This window comes from Brugia malayi (assembly GCF_000002995.4).
Source record: "Brugia malayi strain FR3 genome assembly, contig: Bm_v4_Chr1_scaffold_001, whole genome shotgun sequence".
Lineage (NCBI taxonomy): Eukaryota > Metazoa > Nematoda > Chromadorea > Rhabditida > Onchocercidae > Brugia > Brugia malayi.
Window position 1 is genome coordinate 796,252 of NW_025062475.1, and position 24,376 is coordinate 820,627.

General features: G+C 23.1%; 1 protein-coding gene across 1 annotated transcript; it reads right to left on the reverse strand.

The window, feature by feature from the left end:
* On the reverse strand, positions 1-23,120 carry Bma-tbx-2 (T-box protein 2, putative; the record flags this gene model as incomplete). The annotated part of the gene is made up of 4 exons (XM_043076142.1): positions 1-858; positions 7,418-7,564; positions 17,232-17,499; positions 22,846-23,120. The coding sequence occupies 4 exons, from the start codon at positions 23,118-23,120 to the stop codon at positions 1-3; spliced, it is 1,548 nt and encodes a 515-aa protein (XP_042932076.1).
* Positions 23,121-24,376: the final 1,256 nt, after the last annotated feature.

The window sequence follows — 24,376 nt, forward strand, 5'->3', positions numbered from 1 at the left end:
TTAAGCAAGGAGATCAGATACATCGAATCCTCCTTTTTTAGGAGCTACTACCGATTTTCTTGTTGTAGAAACTGGACATGATGGTATACCATTAGTGCTTGACGGAATAACGGTAGTTGCAATCATCGGTGGTAGCGATTGCGATACAGTAACGGAAGCAGGAGTAACAACTGTTGATGGATTAATTGTCTGAGGTGTAGTAGGAAGTGGTGGTGGAGCGGTTAGAGATGGTCGAAGTAGGTAGGGAGAAAATTGCGCCGCAGCAGCGGCAGCAGCTGCCGCTTGATGCATTAAAAAATCACGAGGAAAAGGAGCAGAAGGAAAGAAAAATTCTGTAGCGGGATGAAACCCGTAATGTTGAAAGAATGGTGCAAAATGAGATGGTGGTGGTGGTGGTGGTGGTGGCGGACCGCCGCCTCCGCTTCCTCCGCCACCACCACCACCACCTCCGATACAACCCGGATGAAACAATTGAAAATTGGCAGCATCTTTGGTTAGTAGTCGATGATTTTGTAGAAATTGAAGATGTTGTTGAAGGTTATGATTCTGGGATAGGTGATTATTCTTATTTTGTAATGAATCATCGGTAGTACTTTGACTACTTCGAGTTCGTTTTGGAAGTGGCGATGAGTCATCGTCATCAGAACGATCTGAATCCATTGAGCTACCAGCTCGTGCAGCTGGTGATTCCGATGTTGCAGGATCATCATTCAGGGAAATCACCGATTTCGACGAGATACCAGTAATGACTGCATTACATTCCGTTCTATTCAGTAACCGTTTCTTCTCACGTTTTCCGGCACCAGCATCACGGAATCCTTTGGCAAACGGATTATTATCGATTTTAAGTTGCGTTACCTGCAAATGAAAAAGAAAATATAATTTTTCTGATTTTCTATTATAAAATATCATCCTAAATTTTAGGTTTAGAAATATTTTTGCCTAACATTATCATTCATTTAAATTATAACCTGAAATTAATAATATTAGTGAATATTTGACAATCAATCAGGAAAAAATGTTGCCAATTTCAAAATAATGCTATTTTTGAATTTGTGGTAAAGTTAAACTTACAAAAAAATTCAAAATGCATGATTATATCATTCAAAAAATATTTGCAAACGTTAGTAATATATGAAAAAATAAACATTTGATTAAAAAAACATTAAATCATAATTTTGAAAACATTTTATGCACATAATAATTTTATTTTGCATAATTTAATTCGTCAAATTTTGAATCAAAATTTTTATATTTTGAATTTCAAATGAAAAAAAAAAGTATATATGCTAATATTAATTTTCTGAATGATAAATTATTGAAAAAAAAAAGAGAAAAAAGGAACAGTAATGATGATAATAAATGATAGATTGTTTCATTTTTTAAATGCAATAAATAATTAATTGAATTAATTATTTACTTTCCTATTTGATCTATTTTACTGTAACTATTGATTGGTTTATTTTTGCTCTTTAAATATAATTTCAATCTTTTAATTTTTATTTTTTTTATTAAATTTATAACTTTTCATAATAGCACAGTATAATAGATAGATAGATAAATGTAATATAAAGAAAATTATACTTTTATTACAAATTATCATACCCTCTTCAAATTTTGATATATGAAATCAATAAAAGCATTTACATTTTATTTAAATCATTTTGCTATTAAGCTTAACAGTAGTAGTAATGATGTTTAATAGATAATTATACTTACATTTGTTGTATACACTCACTTTCTTGCCCAAAAGTAGTGAAAATACCCTCAATGTAATACTTTTACCCAGCTAAAATGAATTGACAATTTTGGAAAACTACCACTTCCTTTTATTCAATTGCCTATTCCCACTGGAATTGCTTTCCTCTTCCGAAGCTTCAGTTTAACCTTCTGTTATTTTAAATACACCGTATACCATTCGAGAATAGGAAAAAGGGTGAGAAGGATGATGAATAAAATGAATCGAGAAGAACCAATAAGACTTTTATTTCATTTTTCGAACTAATTTTATATCAGCTTTATTTCGTGTTAAAGCTAATATTCTTTAGCATGTCTCTTTCACTTCCGTTTCCTTTGGTATGTGAAATAATCTTCCATCTTTTTAATCCAAATTCTTTCATTCATTCATTCTTTTTTTTTTTTTTTTTTTTTTTTTTTTTAAGTTTATCTTTTTGTTTACAGTTCATTTATTCTAACTGACACAATAAAAAGTCAACTATCAAAAACAAAAAAAAAAATTCAAAAAAGATGAAAAAGAAATGAGAGGAAAAAAAAAACTTAATTAAAAGTAAATTAATTATAAAATACAATTATAAATTTAAAATACAGCCAAAAAATATAAGTATGAAATTTATAACAAAAAGAAAAGATCGAAGTAAATGTAATGGAATGTAAGAATTGCTAGAAATTTCTTCTTTTTTCTTCCTTTTCTCTCTCTCTTTCTCGTTTTTTTCTCTTTCATAGAAAGAAGAGAGTAGCAAACAAAGTCACAATGAAATGTTAATAATTCAATTAAATTATTTCTTCTAATTTACAATTTTATCTTATTTCATTTGTAAATTTGTAAATTAATTAAATTTTGATTTTTATAATTCATTATTAAATTTAAATGGAAGTATCAATAGCTTTTATAATTGATATAAAATTTAAATTATTGAAGTATCAATAGCCTAACTAATAATAAGATTTTTTTTTTTTTAAATGGACGATTTAACCGTTAATCAATTTGTTTTAATGGGTTGGTATACCTGTTGAAGGTAGATGACCGGATAAGATGAATGGGCATGATAAAATCAGTGCTCCGGTTTTACTTTCTCATTTTATCTTATAGATTAGATTAGGCAAAAAGGTAGACTTTAAAATTGATTAACTACAACCATTTGATAAACAAAATCATTTCCGTCTTAAAACTAATTATTTTTTGGCAATAGAAAAATAAATACAAACATTTCAACAAAAAAAAAAAAAATGGATAAATAAATAAATTTAATTCAAGTGCTTTGAATTTGTTAATATCTCTAAAATTACAATACTTTATGCTATATTTTTTTTTATTTGTCTAAAAAAAATTTTTTTATTAAATATTAATCAATTTTTAGTATTGTAGTAATTGATCTAAAATAATTCAATAAAGCAAAAAACAAATGTAAAAATTGTAAACAAAGTAAAAATAATTAAATAAATAAATGATTGAAGCAAAAGAAAAGGCAAAAATTTGCTAATCTACAAAATCTTATTTAATTAATTTTTATTATTTAATCATATATTTTCTTTATTCAAATTTAACTAATCTCTTTTTTAACTTCTTTCATTTAAATAAAAATTTTAAATGTATTTTTTTTTTAAACAACTTTTAAAATGGATTCTTCAAATATATATATTCAAATATTAAATTTGAAATTTTAGATGGAAAAATTAAAGATTAATATGAAGAAATTATATTGGTTATTGTGCACAGCTGATAACATATGTTCTCTTTATATGAAGAATTACAGCGACAACATACATCATAAAATTAACCTTTACAGATGGAATGCAAATTGATTTTACTATTACTACTACTACAACTGTTAACCTTTGTTATCATTACTATTGCTATTATCACCACAACTACAGTAATGTTAAATGAATCATAAAAATAATTATCTAAAATAAGTACTATCACTAAGATAATAAATACTATCAAGATAATATACTATCAGTAAAATATCACTAATATGAGATCATAAAAGTATCATTTTTGAAAAAATAGATCGTATATATGTGATATGATATGAGTAGTAAAAAAGAAATTAACTGATAAAAGTGATAATAGTAGTAATTAACATTCATCACTGTGCTAGTTTATTGTTACTTTTATTTCTCATTATCATAGCTGATATGAAAATATTATGACTATTTTTATTCTTACCATTATTATTTCTAATCTTATCAATTACTATTATTATTACTGTATGTTTACTTCCAAGACTTATGGTCATTAAAAACAAAGCAAGTGCTCACTGTGATAATCAGAAAAAAAAGATATCCAAGTCTTATCTTTATTATCATACATCAGAATTTTCTAAATTTTATCACCTCATATCGTGATTTTTCAGCATCAATTTTTGTTTAGCATTATTATCAGTGTTAGCATTATGTAATGAATATAGTGGTTAATTTAAACATTTTTCTTGCAAAATAATTATACCTATCGCTTATCACTAGTATAGTTTAGTATAGTTTGTAATCTTAATCATTAAAATGATTATTTTATAAAGAAAAAGCTCAAAAGAAGAAAAATGAGTTAAAAGATAGCGACAATAAAACTGGTTTATTTTATGCAGTTCGGAAAATTATTTCTCAATTTTTGCATCAAAAAAAAAAAAAAAGGAAAGATGACAAAAGGAAGAAAGGACAGTTGGAAATGTCAACAACGAAAAAATACGGTAAGCCAATATGCATTATTAACGATTGATATATGTATATATAGCTCAGCTTGAATTAAAATTAATAATAAAAATTTGTTCTAATTATATAATTTATAAAGATAAATTTGTGAAGAGAGAGAGAGAGAGGGGGAAAAAGAAAGTGATAAAAAACAAATAAGAATGAAAATAAACATATTTTAAAATGTTTGTAGAAATCTTTAAAGAAATGCTATTATATACTATTAAAATTCAAATCTACTTTTTTTCATCCTTTTCAATCATTCATTACTTTTCGTTTTTTCTAATAGTAATAATAATAATTATTATTGTAATTTAAAAAAGATAAAAACATAATAAACTTTTATAAAATCTATCAAAAAATGGAATCCTTTTTTTTCTTCAATCTTTTCACCTCGTTGTCCTCTCTCTCTTTTTGCTTAATTCTTTACTGATTTACTAATTAAAATAAGAATTGTTATGCAGAGAAAAAGTTAACAAAATAACTAAAATATAGTGAAATAAAGCGAAAACATTACAGTACGATTAAAATTAGTAAACTTTTAGGCTTTCCTATTTGCTTACGAATGCAAATGAAAGCGGAAGGAAAATCGGTTGCGGTCAATGATAAATAATTCCAAGATGGGAAATAATCATTATTCTATTATTCATCCATAGGTAAACAATAAATGCATTAAACTGGTAAATCTAATGTTTATTTCCAATAAATATAGCAAAAGTAAATAAATGAAATAAAAGATGAATAGATAAAGTGTAATTTAAGTTAGACGTTGAAACGTGTAGAAGGTAGTATAAAAGTTTAAGATTACATCATTAATTATTTCGTATATTTTGATATTTTTTTTTTTTTTTTGTTCACAATTTGCAAATAATAAAAAAAAATGAATAAATAAAGCAAAAGAGGAAGAAATGATAATTTATGTAATTTTATTTAAATAAATTAATAAATTTTTAGGACTATAAAAGAGAAGAAATGATTTGATAGTTAATTTAAAAAAAGAAAAAAAAAAAAAACGAACGATTATTGTTAGCATTTCATTCTGAATCATTATGTAATCATTTTTCATTTTCTTTCTACCACTTAAAAATTCCTGACATATTCCATTAGTTGAATCATTGTTTTTTTTTTTTTTTTTTTTTCTTTCTCGATTAAATATATTTAAATTTTATTTTGTTTTTTTTTCTGGAAATTTTTAAATAATTATTGATAAGGAAATGATAATTGTTGTTGTTGTAATAATAGTAGTACAGTAAAGTAGTAATTTTCAATTTTAAGAATTTTTTAGTTAGCCAAAAGAAGAGAGGAAAGGATCAATTCAAATGGCACAATGGTCACCAAACAATTTAAAAATATATGATAAATATATGTGTTTGTTTGTGTGTGTGTATGTATATAATCGGTAGGACGGCATGGGAATTGTTGTTGGCGGCATTTGATTTTACGATTTAATTATTCAACATTTTCAAAATTTCGTTAATCGATTGAATAGGAAAGATTATTGGAGAATGAGATAAGGGAAAGAAAAAAAGACAAAAGGTATATGCATAATGTAGAATAAAATGGATGTTAGGAAAATTTTACACTTTCTAAAATTTCCTCTGCAAGTAATAAAAAATGAAAGTAATCCATTTTTTGGAAATATAGTATAGTATAATATAAACATTATAGTATAATATAATATAATTATAACATTCACGGTATAGTACAGTATAATATAGTATGAACGATATAGTATAGTATATTATAATATTCACGGTATAGTACAGTATAATATAATTACGCTAATAACAGTATAGTACAGTATAATATAATAGTATGTACGGTATGGTACAGTATAGTATAATTATATTAATATTTTACTACAGTATGATATCATTATAATACAAACGGTATAGTACAGTATAATATAATTATAATATAAACAATATAGTATAGTATATGACTCATCATTTCTTCAAATAAAACAAAAAAAAATAGGGCAATAATGAGAAAAAGATTAAATTGGTTGGATGGTATACGATATTAAAGCATTTGATTTTTACAGCATAAATTTGATTGTATGAATGGACAAATTTTTTATTATCAATAAAAAAATAATAAAATATTGAAAATAAAATATATTAATTCGAATTCATTTCGCATAGATCATACTTTAGTGTAATTGAATTTAAAAATTATAGCAATTCTATTCAAAGTCATAGTAATATGATTTTAAATTATATTTTACCATTAATTTTTTTGTTTTATCATTTTGCTAATATTGCTTATTGAAAGAAATAAAATTATTCCAATTTCTTATTGTTTAACGATTTATGTAAAGCTAATTAACATTATGACTGTTGACCAATGAATGTTAAATTAGAAAGGTCACAGTAACTTAAATTGAGCTATGCTAATAAAATTTTCGATTATGAATTTGTGTACGCCTTGTCATCAAACAGTATAAAATGGTTTAGGAGTAATTAGTGGTTGTTGTAATATGAGACAATTAATTAAGGATATACTACGAGTTGGTTGATTGATTGTTGTTTTGTCCTATGTCTATTAAAAGCACAACACAACAGTACCAATTGGTGCAGAAAGAAAAAATTGTAGCAATTGATGAAACATTGAAAATAAACTAAACAAATTGATTAGTAAGAAATTAACCAGGAAAACTGAAATAAGATAACTAAAAATAAATACAATAAAATAAAGCTGTAAAAAATAGAAAGGAAAAATTTTTTCAGATGGATAAGTTAGAAATGAATTGATTACATTATTTGTTATGTTGTCTCTAGATTGAAATAAATATTACATAAATAAATGAAATTTAAAAAACTTTTTAAAACAAATGCACAAAATCTAAATTATAATTTTTGATAGAATTTAATTGAAAATATGTAAAATTTAATTGTATAATTTAATTCATTGCATAATAAAAAAATTTGATTTTTAAAAAATTTTTTTTAATTTATTTCAGTAAAAATAACATATTTAACAAATTAACCTTTTCATTTTGATAAGCAGTAACTGCGATGAATTCGGTCTCCTTGAAAACAAATGTACGAAAAGTTGAATATGGTAAATTAATAAGCTCTGCGCACCGGACAACGTGTAACCGCGGTTGATATTTATGCATTGAATTTAAAATAGTCTGAAAAAAAGAGAAAGTCAAATAATTAAAAATATATTTGATTATTTCATTATTTTTAAAATTTTTTTTTTCGTACAAACATATTTATGCAAGCGTTGAATTTAAAATGGCAACTTGTCACTTAATAATAAACTTATATAATTGTAAGCAACAAATATTCAATTTGTTAAAATTTAGTAAATTATTTAATTTTAATTTAATCAAATTTTTTCGTTTTTTTTATTTCATTTTATACTCTGATATTAAGTAATATGGTGCAAAAAATTTTGATGTCTAACATATGTTTTATAAAGAATTGTAATTTATAATCATTTTATTTGAATAATATTTAAATGAATTAAGAACTTACATTTAATGTTTACGTATAAATTGATAAAAAACAAATATTTAAATTTCATTTAAATGCAAATTAATGCACTAATTTGAATTATATTTTTAAAAATGCTAATGATTCACTGAGATTAACTTATTTTTCAATTTATTTATATTCTTATTCTCATTTCGCTCTTTTTTTTTTCCTTTGTTCTATGTATGTAACAAATTGTTGAAATTAGTTTAAATTTTAAAACACAATAACAAAGCAATTCCACCAATGATTTTGCTTTCTTCTTTTTTTCACTTAAAAAAAAAAAAAATAAATTTAAATTTAATATCAAATTTCATTTCTTCACCATTCATAAATCACTTTGGCTAACACAATTTCTAATCATTTGTTATTTTTTTGTAAAATGTTGAAAAACCTGCCAAAATCCGTGTGGCAGCACCTATAACAACACTTTTTGTTGCACCCTTCAAGTCATTACTAACTTTGTTATATCACTTTTTAAAATGATATCATTAAGTGTTTCGTTTAAGTTCAAAAAGTTTTTTTTTTAAAAAAAAAAAAGAGAGAGAGAAAACGAGAGAAGAAAAGTATGTAAAGTTTATTATTTGAAAATTTTAGCGAAAAAAATAAAAGAAAAAAAAGAAGCGAAGCTTTATTAAGTTATAATATTAAAAGTGAAAATCTGGAATTTTTGTTAAATTAATAATATTTTTGATACAATTTAATTCATTCCAATCATTTTTTTTTTAATTGGTATTAATGTTTTAAATTAAATTAATTGAATTATGTATGTGCAAACAAATTTGTTTTATTATTTCTTTTTTTTTTAAAAAAAAAAAAACCTATAAATTTATTAGAATAATAATTCGATTAAATCAATAATTGCAATTAATTACAATTGCATTTTTCTTAATTAATTCATATGTATGAAAGTAATATTATATTACAAATAGTAATAATAAGTAATTTAAATCTTTTTTTTTTTTTTTTTTTTTTTTTAAAGAAATTAAATATTCGAGGGAAAAAAAAAAGGAGGTGGAATATTCAGTCCCTTAAAGTAATACATATATAGTATCATATATTGTCATTCCTTATCACTGTTATCATTAACATTATCAATGATCAATTAACTAAAGCGCATTAGTTAGAGCAACTGTTCGTGTAATGGATGATGTTTAAGCATTGTTGCTTCATTAATCTTCGAAGTCGTGAAACCACCATTTCCCTGACAATCTTTTAACACTCTCAGGAAACCCTCAACTTATTCTCAATTCTAATTTCTTTCCGCTCATCTCAACTCAACTCATCATCACTCTCGTTACAACATTCTTCGCATGGCGCATTATGTATTTATACACATCTTTTTGACATTAACAAATTTCCTTCAACAATTTTCAAAAGTAACAAAAGAAAGAAAAAAAAAAAAAAACCGAAGAAAAAGATTTGAAAAGATGAGCTAAATTAGTTAATTTCAAAATTTAGTACAAATGCAAATATTAACAAATATTTTTCTGTTACATTATTAATTTTTCATTAATATATTAATTAGGAATTAAAATTTTTGTTATTAAATGATAGCATTGTTAAATAAAAAAATAATTGTTAAATAATGCTAATAATAATTTTAAATTTCTTCAAATAATATTAGTATTTAATTATTAACAATAATAGTAATAAATATTTAAATTATTTTTGCCTTTGCTTTTTCCTACATTTTTTATATTTTGTATTTTTTTTTTTTTAAATTATATTTAGGAAAAGAAATATAGAAACTGAAATAAATATTGAAAATTTTTAATGATAAATATTTTTGTTTAAAAAAGAAAAAAAAAACGTAAAATTTTTGTTTAATTAAAAAGTTGATAAATGAAACTGTCAAATATTATTATAATATGAGAAAGGTTTTTTTTTTTTTTTTTTTTTTTTTTTTGTCAGTAATAATTTATCAGTGATTATTCTGATATTAATCTAAGTAAAAATATTAAAGAATAACATGCTGAAATAGTTTCCGGAAGTAATTCATAATTCATTTATGGATTGTGTGTAGTAGCTTTTCCGATTTTCCTGTTAAACTTTTAACTTTCCCAAATGGCTTTTTATATCTTTTGCCTTTTTATGAAGTCATTGTATTTATGAATTAATTCTTTTTGCTATATTTTCAGTGGGGTAAATCGGTGTCATCAAAGCATTGAAAGCTAAAATAAGTCTTAATGGATTTATAAAGTTAATTTGTAGTAGCAAAAGTGATGATGATGATGATGATGTAGAATGAAATAAGATGGGTAGAATAAGGGAGACAGGGGTAAGAAAAGGGTAAGGTGTATATGAATAATGTTACCCATCAATCAACCCGAAATAAAAGAGGAATTGATGGGACACAATAAAGCGGTCACTGTAAAAGTTACTCTCTTCCCTATCCTTCGACATGTATCACATCTTGTTACTATGATACATTGACGCAACAGCTGTCGTTGTCCTGAATTCATAAAAGCCGCTTAGCAACCTATTGTCAACCTAGTCGTCGATCTTGCTAACCATTTCTCTTCAAATTTTAACAATTTTGTTAAGCTTTTCTCAAAAAAAAAAAATTGTTTAAAAAAATAAAATAGAAAAATGAAGCAAAAGAAAAATAACAAAAAAAAAAAGAAGAAAATACAAAATAAAAAAATAGGAAATAATAAAATTTGAGAAAAAAAAATGATCAAAATTATGATATTAAAAAATTTAAAAATTTTTTTATTACTTTCAAAAAATTTTTACTTAAGACAAAAAATAAGAAAAAATAAAATAATTTTTTCTTATAGTTTCACTTGATAAAAATTAATTGAAAATTAATTTTTTCTTTTCTTTGCTTTTTTTTTTTTTTTTTTTTTTTTGTAATTTTAAAAAGTCTGTCACTGTGATAAAAATTTTTGTTTAAAATGTTGTGCAAATGTTTCATTAATTTTCATTAATATATCTTTTAATTTAAAACGATTAGAAATTAATTTCTGCTAATTAAGAAATGGCAACAACAATTGACATTGTTGAACTTTCCTCAACTGCGCAATACTTTTTTATCGTTGCGATTTACAAAAAAAAAATGAAAATTTTATAAGTTTGAAATTTTTAAAAAATAAATAAAAATATATTCAGAAAAAAAAAAACAAATAATCAATTTTATTTAAAAATAACTAACTTTTTTGCTACTCAAATAAAAGAATTTAATTGGTAAATTAATTGTTAAGCATTAAATTAAATAGTGTTGTAAAAGAAAAGATTTAGTTGTAAAAAGATGAAAAAAAAAAATTTTAAAAGAAAAAAAAAACCCAATCATTTTGTCTTTTCCATTTTAAAAATTTTTGCAGAACACAAAAAATAAATTAAGACGAAAAGGAAATTTTTTTTTAAATTTATTTTAATTAATTTATTTTTTTTCTCAAAATTTTTTTTTTTAGTTTAACATTGCGAAAATTTTTGTCTTCAGAAAAGTTTTATGATGTTAAAATTTGATTAATTTGATTTTATTTAAGATAAAAAATGGCAAATGAATGGTAAATAAAAACAATTGCTTCTTAGTTTGACTTAATAAAAAATTAAATGACAATTAATTAATTAATCAATTGTTATCATTCACTGCTGACAGTATTGTTTGATTTCTATTGCAATATATGTGAGCTTTGTATATGAAAATAAAAATTTTATTGAAATTTTATTTTGCAAACAGAAAGAAAGCTTAATTCGATATTTTTTCGAAATATTTTAGAAAATAGAAGAAAACGAAAAAGATAAAATAAATAAAAGGAAGAAGAGCAAGTTCAATGAAATTTCCTTATTGTTAATTTATTTTAAAACAATTTAAAAAATATGTTGATGAGAAGAAATGAGTGAAAGATACAAATATAAACTTGATCTGTTGACATGTTTTAGTGTCATCTTTCTTTTTGTTTTCTTTGTCCTTTTTAATTTGATCTAATAAAATGACAATTAATGCTTCAATCTTTTTCGTTCAAATTTCCTTTTTTTTTTTTTTTTTCTCATTTATTTTTGGTCGGTTAATCTTTAATAAAAACAAAAAATTAAAATTATAGTAAAATTGTAAATTTACATTGATAATGAAAATTATTTTTTGGTATTTTTCAAACAAATATAATTTAATGCAAAAATTAGGAATTTTCAAGTTGACACAATTAATGAAAGTATGTTGGTTTAGCTATGCTACAGTATCCTTATGAATATTTCTTCATCATTAACCTATTCATTCATTTACTTTTTCACAATAGATTTCATTTCATTTCATTTTTAATTAATCAAATTTGGATAAGCAAAAAAAAAAAAAATTGTCAAATATTTTTGGTTTAATTATATATTTTACTTTTTCAAAAAAAAAAAAAAAACGAACAAATGAAGTAATATACATTGCATAATGTATTTTATTGTCATTTAGTATTATCCTTTTAATTTAGTTATACAATTAAATTTTAATAATTTTCAAAATTTAGAGTTATTTAAAAGTTAGAAAACAAAACAAAAATTTTTTTTCGTTTTTTCATTTTTTTTTAAAAAAAAAAAAAAAAAAACGTAATGAAAATTTGTTTATGGGTGTGAATGCTTGCAATAAATGAAATATTCTGAAACGTCAGATGTTCCGTTTTTTTTTTTTTTTTTTTGCCTTCTCTACCACCGTTTCAATTTTATTTAACACATTTAAAAAAAAAAAACGAAGAAAGATGCGGCAAATTTTGGAGAAGAAAAGATGAATGATGAAATGATTTGAATTGGTTTGTGATGGATGATGATACGATAGAAATTGAACAACTTAACTAGGATTATTCTCGATCAATCAGGGACTATCATCATTTACCATCGATAATGAACCATCCATTTTGTATTAGTTATCATTTTGACAAGAAACAAACAGAAAATCAAGATAAATAGATAAAGGGAGAGAGAGAGAGAGAGGGAGAGTATAAAGAAGACAGAAAAAGTAAAAGTTAAAAAAAAAATCACTTTTGTATTAATAATGAATTATATAAATCTTTTTTTATATATAAAGAAATATATAAAATTTTTCGTAATAGATTTTAAAATTGTTTATATATTTATGAATGATAATATTTCGGTGATAATAGTGATAATAGTATAATTAAAACTTTTTGGATTAATAGATTTCAAATAGTAGTATTATTAATTATATTTTGCTGATGCTTTTTCTATTTAATTACCGCTTTCATTTTTTCAACTATTTTTTTAATAGTTGACATAACATATGATTTTATTAATATTATTTCAAATAATTTAATTTAAATCTCAAAATATGAATAAAGAAAAAATTTCTCCACCTATCTTAGAGCATTTACAATTATTACTAATGTTATTAATAAATGTTGTAGTGCAAAAAAAAAATTTTGCACGAAAATTAATAGTAACAATGTATCTCTCACAACTATTATTATCATTATCATTAATATTGTTATTATCGTTATCATCATCATCATTAGAAAAAAGTAATATTATTATTTTTATGACTATCAACAATACTATTATTGTCATCAGTTATTAATACTGTTATTTTCGTGATTACCATTGGTATTATTATTATTGTCAACATTATCATTATTGTTGCGATTATTATTGTCATTGTTGTTATTGATATCATTGTCATCTTCGTCATCATCATTATCATTATTGTCGTGATTATTTTTGTCATGATTACAATTGATATTATTATTTTCATCGTTATTATCAGTAATATTATTGTTGTAATAATAGTTATTAATAATAGTATTACTATTTGCTACCATTATAATCATTAATATTATTGTCGTGATTATTCTTGATATTATTATTGTCATAATTACAATTGATATTATCATTTTCACCACTATCATCATTAATATTATTATTGTCATGATTATTATTAATAATAGTGTTATTATTTGTTGTCATCACTACCATCATCATCATCATCATCGTCATATTATTGTGAATTGCATCATTCCTCAAATCTCAGCAGATTAAAGAAGAACCAGACAGACAGTGGTAAATTTTGAAATGTACAGACTGACAAACAGACCATTCTCCTTTCCTATTAATCTTCCTCTCCCTTGTATACATAAACAGAGACAATGACAAGGGACAGACAGAGAGACAGACAAGGAGACAAAGAGATACATTGTAGTGATCACTATTTGATGACATCTTATCTTCTTGCCATTACCGTAGGATAATTTGTGGGAGTTGACTTCATTTCATTGTCAAACAATGAAAAGACGATAGTTACACCTTTTTGAAGTACACAGCACATCATTTTAACGGTATTTTAAACAAATTTATAAAATCACAAAGAGTAAGGGAGAGAGAGAGGGGAAAAGGTAAAGAGAGAGAGAGGGAGAGAGGTAAAGAGAGAGAAATTGATACTGAAAAAATGTTAAATAAGAGGAGATAAATGTTTATGTAAGAATGAAATTTTGTATTGCTTAGGAGAAATTTTGAAAAATTACCTTTTTTGATCAATAATCGATCAATCAATCAATCAATCAATCAGTTCATTAAATCGATTTATATATCATCTGATTAATACATATCAATACACTATATATTTCACTTTTTTTTTCCTTTTTTTAACAACCAAAGGAAAAAAAAAATTATAACTTAAAAGATAAAAGTGCAAAAAAAAGCAAAAACGAAAAAATATTTCATTTCAAACTATTAGTTTTTGATCACTTTATTTTTTTTTTTTTTTAAATGATGCAACTAAAATTTACGTCAACGAATGATCTAACATATAATGACTGATTAATATGTTAACATATAAACAGAAAAAAGAAAAAAAGAAAAAAAAAAACGAAGTAAATAATTATTTGTAAAAGTAAAAATAAAATTAACAAAAATTTTTGTTTTTTTTTTTTTTTTTTTTTTGCTTAAACCTAGTAAATTTCTCGTTACATAATTCTTGGAATGATTAAATAGAAATGTCCAATATAAATTTCCTATCTTAATATTATTGTTGTTGAGAATTTCTCTCAAATTTTTCTGCTATTGCTTAAAACCAATTTACTGCTTTATATATTAATTCTATTCCATTGGGGGTTTTCTTTTTTTTTAATAGCATATTCACAATTTTCTTTTTCTTACTTTTTTTTTTTTTTTTGTAATAAATTTAAATAGTGCTTCGATTTGAATTTGAGTTTGAAAGCACTTTGTTTAGTATATGAGCTGCCTAAATGGTAAAAAGGTGTCTATTTACACATCTGCTATTAAATTCTCTCCTCTTTTTTTCTCTCTCTCTCTCTCTCTCTCGCTTTTTCTATTGAAATGGCGGTGATGAACAATGCGGAGCGCAGAGATTAGCTTGAAAAGATACCGGTAGCTTTTGATTATTAGTTTGCTTGCTTGCTTGCTAGCTTGCTAGCTTACTTTTTAGCTTGATTGTTAGCTTCTGGCTAATGTCGGTATGCTTTACTTTAAAGTGTTCACCGCTTTTCATTTCTAACTTCTTTTTCATTTTCTCTCTCTATTGCCGCTATTATCCCATTGCACTCATTCTCGACAAACCTTTGCTAACAACCACTAACACTTACAAATGTCGAACAAACAATCATCTCGTGATAATATTTCAAAATAGAGAGGGAGAGAGAAATAGAGAGAGAGAGAGGAAAGATTATGTTTAATATTATTCTACTTCTAATACTTGCTCAATAAAATCCATCATAATAATAGTAATCTTTCAAAACTATTAGCATAATAGTTGAATAACTCGCAAAAACATATAAACGTAAAATACGTGAAATAATTGCGTGAAAATATAAATTCAATAAATCAAAAAAACAAAAAAAATTTGTATCTTTTGTTAAAATTTTAAAATTTTTACTTCTATTTTATGCTTTTTTTTTTTTTTTTAAGAACTAAAATTAAAAATATGTAATGTTTGTATTTTTATCCTGTTTCTTATAAATTTGTAAAAAAAAAAAAATTTAGTTCAAAAATTTTTGACAATTTTTTTTAAAAAAAAATAAATAAATAAGTAGCAAGAAGTAAATTAAAAAAAATGGAAGATGTTAGATTTGTTCGATGAATTGATTAAATTGAATCGGAAAGAAAAAAAAAAAAGAAAATTTTTTTTCTTTTCTGTTCAATTGTACATTTGTCACACTAATTAAATTGTCTCCATTAAGAAAAATGTTCAATGAAAAATTAATTTTCCCACTGAATGAACAACGACTTTTTAATTTTGACAAAATATAAATTATCACTAAAATTTATTAATTTTTGTTTTTCTATTATTGCACAACTGGGATAAAAAAAAAAAAAAAAAAAAAGGTAATTACTACTGAAAAATATGATATTATTTGAAAATAGAAAAAAAAAAACAATTTTTGCAAAAAAAAAAAAGAGGAAAACAAATTTTTATTTATAGAAAATCGATTTTGGATAAATGAAAAATGCAATCATATGAATAGTAATGTTACCGTATGTATAAAATATGTTTTAGCAAAAATTTTTAAAACAATTTTTAAATTTTAAATTCCTCTGCAAAGTATTCCACCAAGAAATGGAAATAATTAATTTTTAAATTGACACTTACCGTTTTTACAATTAACAAATTTACGCCAAGTACATCAATTATGGTATGAATCATTGCTAATATATTTGTTTGTTTATTTAAATTCAATTATTTACTTAAATATTTATGCGAAAAAAAAAATATATGCAATGCTTGCATATATTGCATACAAAACGAAAATGAAAATTTTCAATTTTGAATTAATTCCAATAAATAAATATTAACAATAGAAAGGAATGATTGTTTTTTTTCTTTTTTTAGTCAAAGAAATAATTGTAAATTTTTTACTTTTATAGTTGAAAGATACGAATTTAAATTTTAAAAACTTTTATCATTCCTCTAATTATTCATTTAATTAATCTTCTTTTTAAGTAATTAAATTAAATGGTTTTAATAGTTTTTGGCTCTGTCCCAATAGATCTTTGGATCATTTTTTTTTTGTGTGACCTATGATTAACTTTCATTAACAATGAAAAAAAAAAAGTCAACTATTGATCTTTGTTAGAAATACTTGATGAATTTAAAGAGAGAGAGAGAGAGAGACAGAGAAAGGGAGAAAGAAGAAATGAGAGAGTTAAAAAAAAGGAAGAAAAATGCAAAGATTTTTAGATAAAAATTATTTTTTCAATGATTAAGCAAATATCATTGAAACTTTTTATCACATTTTGTATTTTGTTAATTAATTTAAATCAAAATTTTATTATAAATCAAACAAAATGACATATAATATTATATAAATTTTCTTTCAAAGTTTTTAAGAAAAAACAAAAAACAAAGTGAAAAAAAAAAAAACTTACAAAGCCGTGCTTATCGGAGATATTATTTGTTAATTTCAATTTATGAAAATTTGCTCCCTTTGTCATCCAATGTTCACCGGTTGCCGGACTATCCGGATGTATGTACATACGTTTTGGCATTTCTGGATCTGCTTTACCTGCTACCATCCATCGAGAATTGTGAAATTTGTAGCGACATTCATCAGCCGGTACAATGTCCATTAACAAAATATATTTGGAACGTTTGTCCAAACCGGAAAGTTTTACTTTGAAAGCCGGAAAAATCCGCCTATAATGTAAAAATGTACGAGCTAAAAAAAAAAAAAAGTCTGGAAATATTAGATTAAACTTTTTATCTCTTAAGATTTTAAACAAAAATTTTGAACTAATTCAGGATGTTTAATTAAAATAAATTGTTTCGAATTTAAATTTTGACTTAATAAGATTACTGTGAAATTTAATGCTGCCATTAGTAGGAAGTATGCAACAAATAGAATAGTTCGAATTAAGCAGTTTTTTCGAGTTTAAACTAAATTAAAATTTAATAAATCAAATAAAGCAATGCTATTGCTATTAATAATTAGCCATTATTAAATTTCAAATTTACAATAGTTAAAATTGAATTATTCAATAGATAGTGCAATATGTTTTCTCTTCACTTATCTTTTTATTTATTTTACAGTTATGCAATTTTATCATGATTATATTCGTTTTATAATAGTAATTATTATTATAATAATTAAATGTTTCACAATAATAATAATTATATGATTTTATTTGCTACAATTATATCTGTTATCATCAAATTATCGTCTTTATCAATAACATTTTCTATTTTATACTGCCATCAATATTATTTCTTTTCTATTAATATAAATGTATTAAAAAATTTTTCTATGTAAGCCATATTTATTCTATCAATGAAATATTTTAAATTTTAAAAATAATATTTAATTAAAATTGTATGAAGAAAGTTTTGAATTAATTAGACAAACAGATATAACTGTAATTAAAGAATGAAAATATATTTAAGTCCCCACATTCACACCCATCAAAATACATGCTCAATTCGTTGGAAAATGTCAACCAGATAACATCAATAAAATCATTTCGATCTGTTACATCAAATTTTCTTCTTACCTTTTTCCATTTATTTCATCTATTGTCTTCTCATTTATGATACTAACTCATTTATATCCTTTCATCTCTTTTTCCTCATTTAAATCAACAATGTTTTGTAAATTTTCAAACAAAAGAAAATTTCACGAATGATAATGTCACCATTTAACAATAAGATGATAATATTTAATATAATTCGAAAAGTATCAAAATGTTAATAAAAATTTTTCATTCAATTTAAACATTTCATTTCAATAAAAATTATTGTTTTATTATAATTGTAGGAGAAATATAATAAATAATTTGTTTTTTTTTTATTTTCCAAAAGTTTTGAATTATTGTTACATTAAAATTTTTGATTTTATAATTTTTAAATGCATCGATTTTAATAATAATTTATTTTATTAAGTATTAATTCATTAATTTTATTATACGCAAAAAATTTTTCAATGTTGCAAAAAAATTTTGATAATTTTAATTTGTTTATAATAAAACTGATTGAAAGAAATTGTTAAAGTTAAACAAATTTGGCATAAAAATTTGCATTAGTTTTATTTAAGCATTTAAATTTGATTAATTAACAAATAAATTGGAGTGATAAATGAATGATATGTTAAGGTAATATAATGGCCATACATGATTTTATCCGGAATAAATTTTCACTTGAGATAACCGGATTCATCACAATTGCTATTAACTGGATAGTATTGATGATATATTTGCTAATTCATTATGACAATTTTAAATGGTTAAAATTATAAATTACAATTGATTAATTAATATAATTAATTGACTTAAACTTGTTTTCGTTTAAAAGATGTAAAAACAAAAATTATTTTATTAAATTTTGTCAAAAATTTATCAAAATTGTTCAATTATTTTGCTTCTTTTTTTTTTTTTTGTTTCTTTTTTTTTCTCTCTCTCTCTCTCTTTGTCTTTATTACATTTCTAACAATTAATTGATGAAAAAAAAAAAAAGAAATCAGGAAACTAATCTTATTTTCATTGTTTCAATTTCACACCCATTAATTAAATTTAAATTAATAGATTGCAATGTGTTATCCATCTGATATACACCATCTTATTCACTTATAAACTGTCATAAATCTTTTTAACACAAATGAAGCAAAATTGAGAAAGAGTCAACTACGGAGGACGACAACGACAGAAAAACGGGACGATGGAGAAAGATGGGTAAAGAATTGATAAATGGAAAAGTGAGATAAAATTGGATGAATGAAATGTGAAAAGGATTGTTGATCAAAATTTGAACAACTTTTTCAAATTGATCATTTTGTTTGTGTCACTGATAAGTGTCAAATGTCACAATGATACAAACAGATTTAGATAGACATGCTTATCAGAAGTGTGTGATCTTTGAAGTGAAGTGATAAAGAAGAAAGGAAACTTTTAAATTATTTTCAATTAAATTTTAACTAGCATGTGTTTGTGTGGTTATTTATGATAAATCGTATGAGTATGGAAACTTATGATATGATAAAGTTATAATTTCAATATATCAAGTATGATAAATCAGAAAAAAAGGACAATTTTGATAAATCTTATTCTCTTTTGTTTTATCAGTGATTAAGACTGATTAAGCAAAAAAACAAATATATTAAATTCAAATAAAAAAAAAAATTTTTTTTTTGATTATTATCTGTTTTAAAATTCATTAATTTCATCCATTGTTTTGTTTCTTTTTACTTAATTTTGTAAGAATGCAAGATGAATTTATATGAGTTAGAATATGGTGATAATATCACTGCTTTTTGATAAATGATAAATTAATCAAAAATTTATCACATTTTATAAATTGAAACTTTTAATTCTTTTCTTCAAATAATTTCATTACAATCATTGATTTAAAAAAATGAAAAGATTAAATGATTTTATTAAAATTTAGAATTGTTTTTTAAAAAAAAAAAAAAAAAATTACTCAACAAATTTTAAACAATTCTTACTATGTTAAAAATATTTTAATCAAAATAATTTTTTTTTCTATTTATAAATTAAATATTGTGTAATTTTTTTGTTCTTTTTTAAATGTTGTGTAAATTATATCAATAATAATTTGCAGTGTAAGTTAATTTAAATTATAAATAATATACTTTCTATGCTAATATTAAATTGTAATATTAATTTATATGTAAAATTTCATATTTTATCAATTATAACTTGTAAGTAATAAAATTATTTCTATTCTAATCTTAGAATAATTATGAAATTAAATTTTTAAAATAAAATTTAAGTATAAAAATACAAAAAGAAAAAAAAAAGATTAGAAACAAAAAAAAATCTCTCTTTTTTTTTAAAAAAAAGAGAGAGATAGAGAGAGAAAGAGATGAATCAATGAAAGATAACAATGAATAATAATAAAATGTATAAATTGTCATCATCTTTTGTCTGTCATTTAATTGAGTAATTTGATAAGAGGAAAAATCTTTTTGGTTTTTATTATCTTTTCAAAATATCTTTTTTTTTTTCCTCTTATTTCTCAAATAAAATTAAAAAAAAAAAAAAAAAGAAGAGCTATTCTTAAATTTTACACACAGATACATATATACGCAGAGAGAGAGAGAGAGAAAGTGGAGAGAGAGAGAGAGGGAGATAAAAGGAAGAAAAATTTGTCTGCCATTTTAATCGTTCTAAATTTTCTTCAATTTATACCAATTTTAAACATATGTTGTCTTTATTGTTAGTCATTTACGACATTCCACTGTCATTTCCATTTTTAATTGTGCTGCTTATCGATTTGTTTCAAATTTTAATATCTAAAATTTAAGCGAAACTTACTCATTCATTCAATCATTCATTCACTCATTCATTCAATCATTCATTCATTCATTCATTCATTCATTCCTTCAATCATTCATTCATTCATTCATTCAATCATTCATTCATTCATTCATTCATTCATTCATTCATTCATTCATTCATTCCTTCAATCATTCATTCACTCATTCATTCAATCATTCATTCATTTCATTCCTTCAATCAATCATTCATTCATTCATTCTTTCAATCATTCATTCATTCATTCATTCAATCATTCATTGTTACATGTTTATTCGTTCATTTAATACATTTATTGATTTAATCCAAAAATTGATAGTACAAAATATTTCTTATCTCTTCATATCTTTATATCTTTTCTTTCTATCTGTCATTTTCTCCCTTTCTCTTCTTTTCCTTTTTCTTTCTGTTGCTATAAATAAAGTAATTATCAAAAATAATAATTGAAATTTGTGCCAAAATAATAGTTAATGAGGCATTTTCAATTCTCATTTATCATTAACAAGCAGATTTGGTTGTTCAAATTGTTCATTTTAATGTGAAAATTTTTTTTTTTTTTTATTTTATTTTTTTTATCCATTTTTTTTTTTGATAGAAATTCTTGAGAGATTAGAATGCATGTTAAAGATATGTTGTAAAATTGTATAAAATAGTCAAAATGGATGAAAAAAAAAAAAAGATAAGAAAATAATGATTAAAAAATGTTTGGCATAAATATCTTTTCATAAATAAATATATAATATATAAAATACTAAAAATATATATTTATAAATAAAGGTACATTATCTATTCATAAATAAATATATAATATATAAATACCAAAAATATATATTTATAAATATAAGTACATTATATATTCATAAATATATAAAAATATAAATACATTGATTATGGAAAAAACAATGCTAATTATATGAATTATCAACTTTTATTTTTATCAAATAAAAAAAAAAAAAGTTTTTAACTTAAGGAATAAATGAGTGCATTAACTTAAAGTAAGTAATAAAAGTGTTCGAGTGGTGAATAAACTATTAATTATGAGTTATGAGATTTTTTATTTTTAAATTAAAGCTTAAAGTTTGTTGAGTATTTGTAAAATCAGAATAAAGCAAAAGAATGAATTGTAATTTTATTCAAAATGGAAAAAAGTTATGTGACAGTGTCCGAAATTAAATTATTAAAAGAAGAAATAAAAAAAAAAAAAAAACGAAATGAGGAAAAAAGAAGTTGAAATTACTTTAAAGCAAATGACGTAACTAATGATCTACGTAAAATAAACATATGTAAGTTTTAAGTTAAGATTAATGAGAGTACTGTAAACGTGCTTACAAATGATATATGAGGGATGCAAAAATAGGAAGAGTGAGGAATGTCAAGGAAATTAATGATAATGATTTAGTTACCTTGGCAAAAACATGATTATAAAACGATCAATGATTAGTTAAACTATTGGATGATAAATTATGATCTTTAGTAATTCAAATAAAAGGAAAGTTCCTTTTTTCTACTTTTTTTTTTTTCTTTTTTTTCTTAGCAACATTTTATACTAAAAATTGAATTTTAATTTAAAGCTAAAAATTTAACAATATTAGCTCATTTTTTTTTTTAGTATTAATTTAAAAAAGAAAAATTATAATAAAATATTTGTAAGATTTTCAAATTTAGAAAACAAAAATTTCGTTTTTTTTTTTTGATTTGCAAAAAGAAAAATTTTATGCACCTTCCACTTTTGGTGATAACCATTTCGGTACCACAATTACAAAATTGATCCCAGAGATTTTTATCATCCAATTCCACTTTTGGATCATCAATTATACCATCATCATCCATAATTCGTGTACCTGTTGATGGTAATGATGGAGTAAATTCGGTTATTTCAGTTGGTAACCGAGGAAAAAAACCCGTTGGACCAGGTAATGATGGAAATGGTGGCGGTTGCAGATAAGGTGGTAGCAAAGCTAATTCTGGCCTTGCCAAAAATGGATTAAATGCCATGTGCATACGGTACAATAATAATTTTAACACATTACTAAAATGATTAGCTGATTATGATAGTAATATTATCGGCTTTCTTCAGTGAATATTGCCAGTACAATAATTGTAATAGTAATAATAATAACAGTAATAATAATAATAATAATAGTAATACAATAATAACAATACCACAGGCCTTTTTCTTTTTTCCTTTCTTTCGATGAAATAATAATCAAATTACAGTAATTAATCAGTAAATCAATGAAATTATTGATAGTATCATTTTAGCGACCATTTGATAACCATCCGTTAATATGCACACTGTAGAAGTAATCATTTGTTTTGTTTTGTTTTTTTTTTTTTAATTAATTAATTAATTTTTTTTTTCATTTCAAACGTATAATTTTTAAATAAATTCATTTGAAACGTATATAATTCTAGTAAAAATTTGTTTGTCTATAATAAATAATTAAAGACAAACAGCAATACTTGCATACATGAAAAATAGGTAATGATTAATTAATTAATTAGTTGATTAAAATTATCACTTATCAACAATTAATTATTGTAATATATTGTATTAGTAATATCAAAAATGAATATATTAACCAAATATATGAATGCTATCTAATGTTACCAAAAAAATAAACAAATAATCTAATATACCGTATCAAATGATGCAAAAGAAAAAAAAAAAAAAAGGAAAGAAGCAAAAATTTGATAATTGAAAGGTTTAAAAAAATTTCAATAGATAATAAGAAAACGTAATCACTTATTGATATGTCACATACATACGTACACACACACACACACACACACACACATACATACACACATACACAACTACAGACACATACATACATTTGAATACAGTACAATTCATTATTGTTAATGATAAGTGATGAGAGGTAATAAATGTTAATTGTGGTTGATTAGTAGTGGACAGATGGACACATTTGGTTAACATGCGAATGGACAGACAGCTTTTCGATGGGAGCGGTAGCAAGGACAACTGACGAAATTGACACCTTTGGAAGTTGTGTTTACTGCTCTCTGGATCTATGTGTGTATGTATGTATGTATGTGTGTGTGTGTGTGTGTGGTCTGTATGTATGTGTATGTATGTATGTATGTATGTATACTGGAATTTTGTTTTATGAATGGTAGTATTTAGGTGGGCAATTCGATAAATTTTGCATCTTATTGGTTGCTTTAACATCTAAAAGGGGGTGGAGTAGGGGAAAAATCTATTCAGTATGGAAATAAAAAGATAGGGA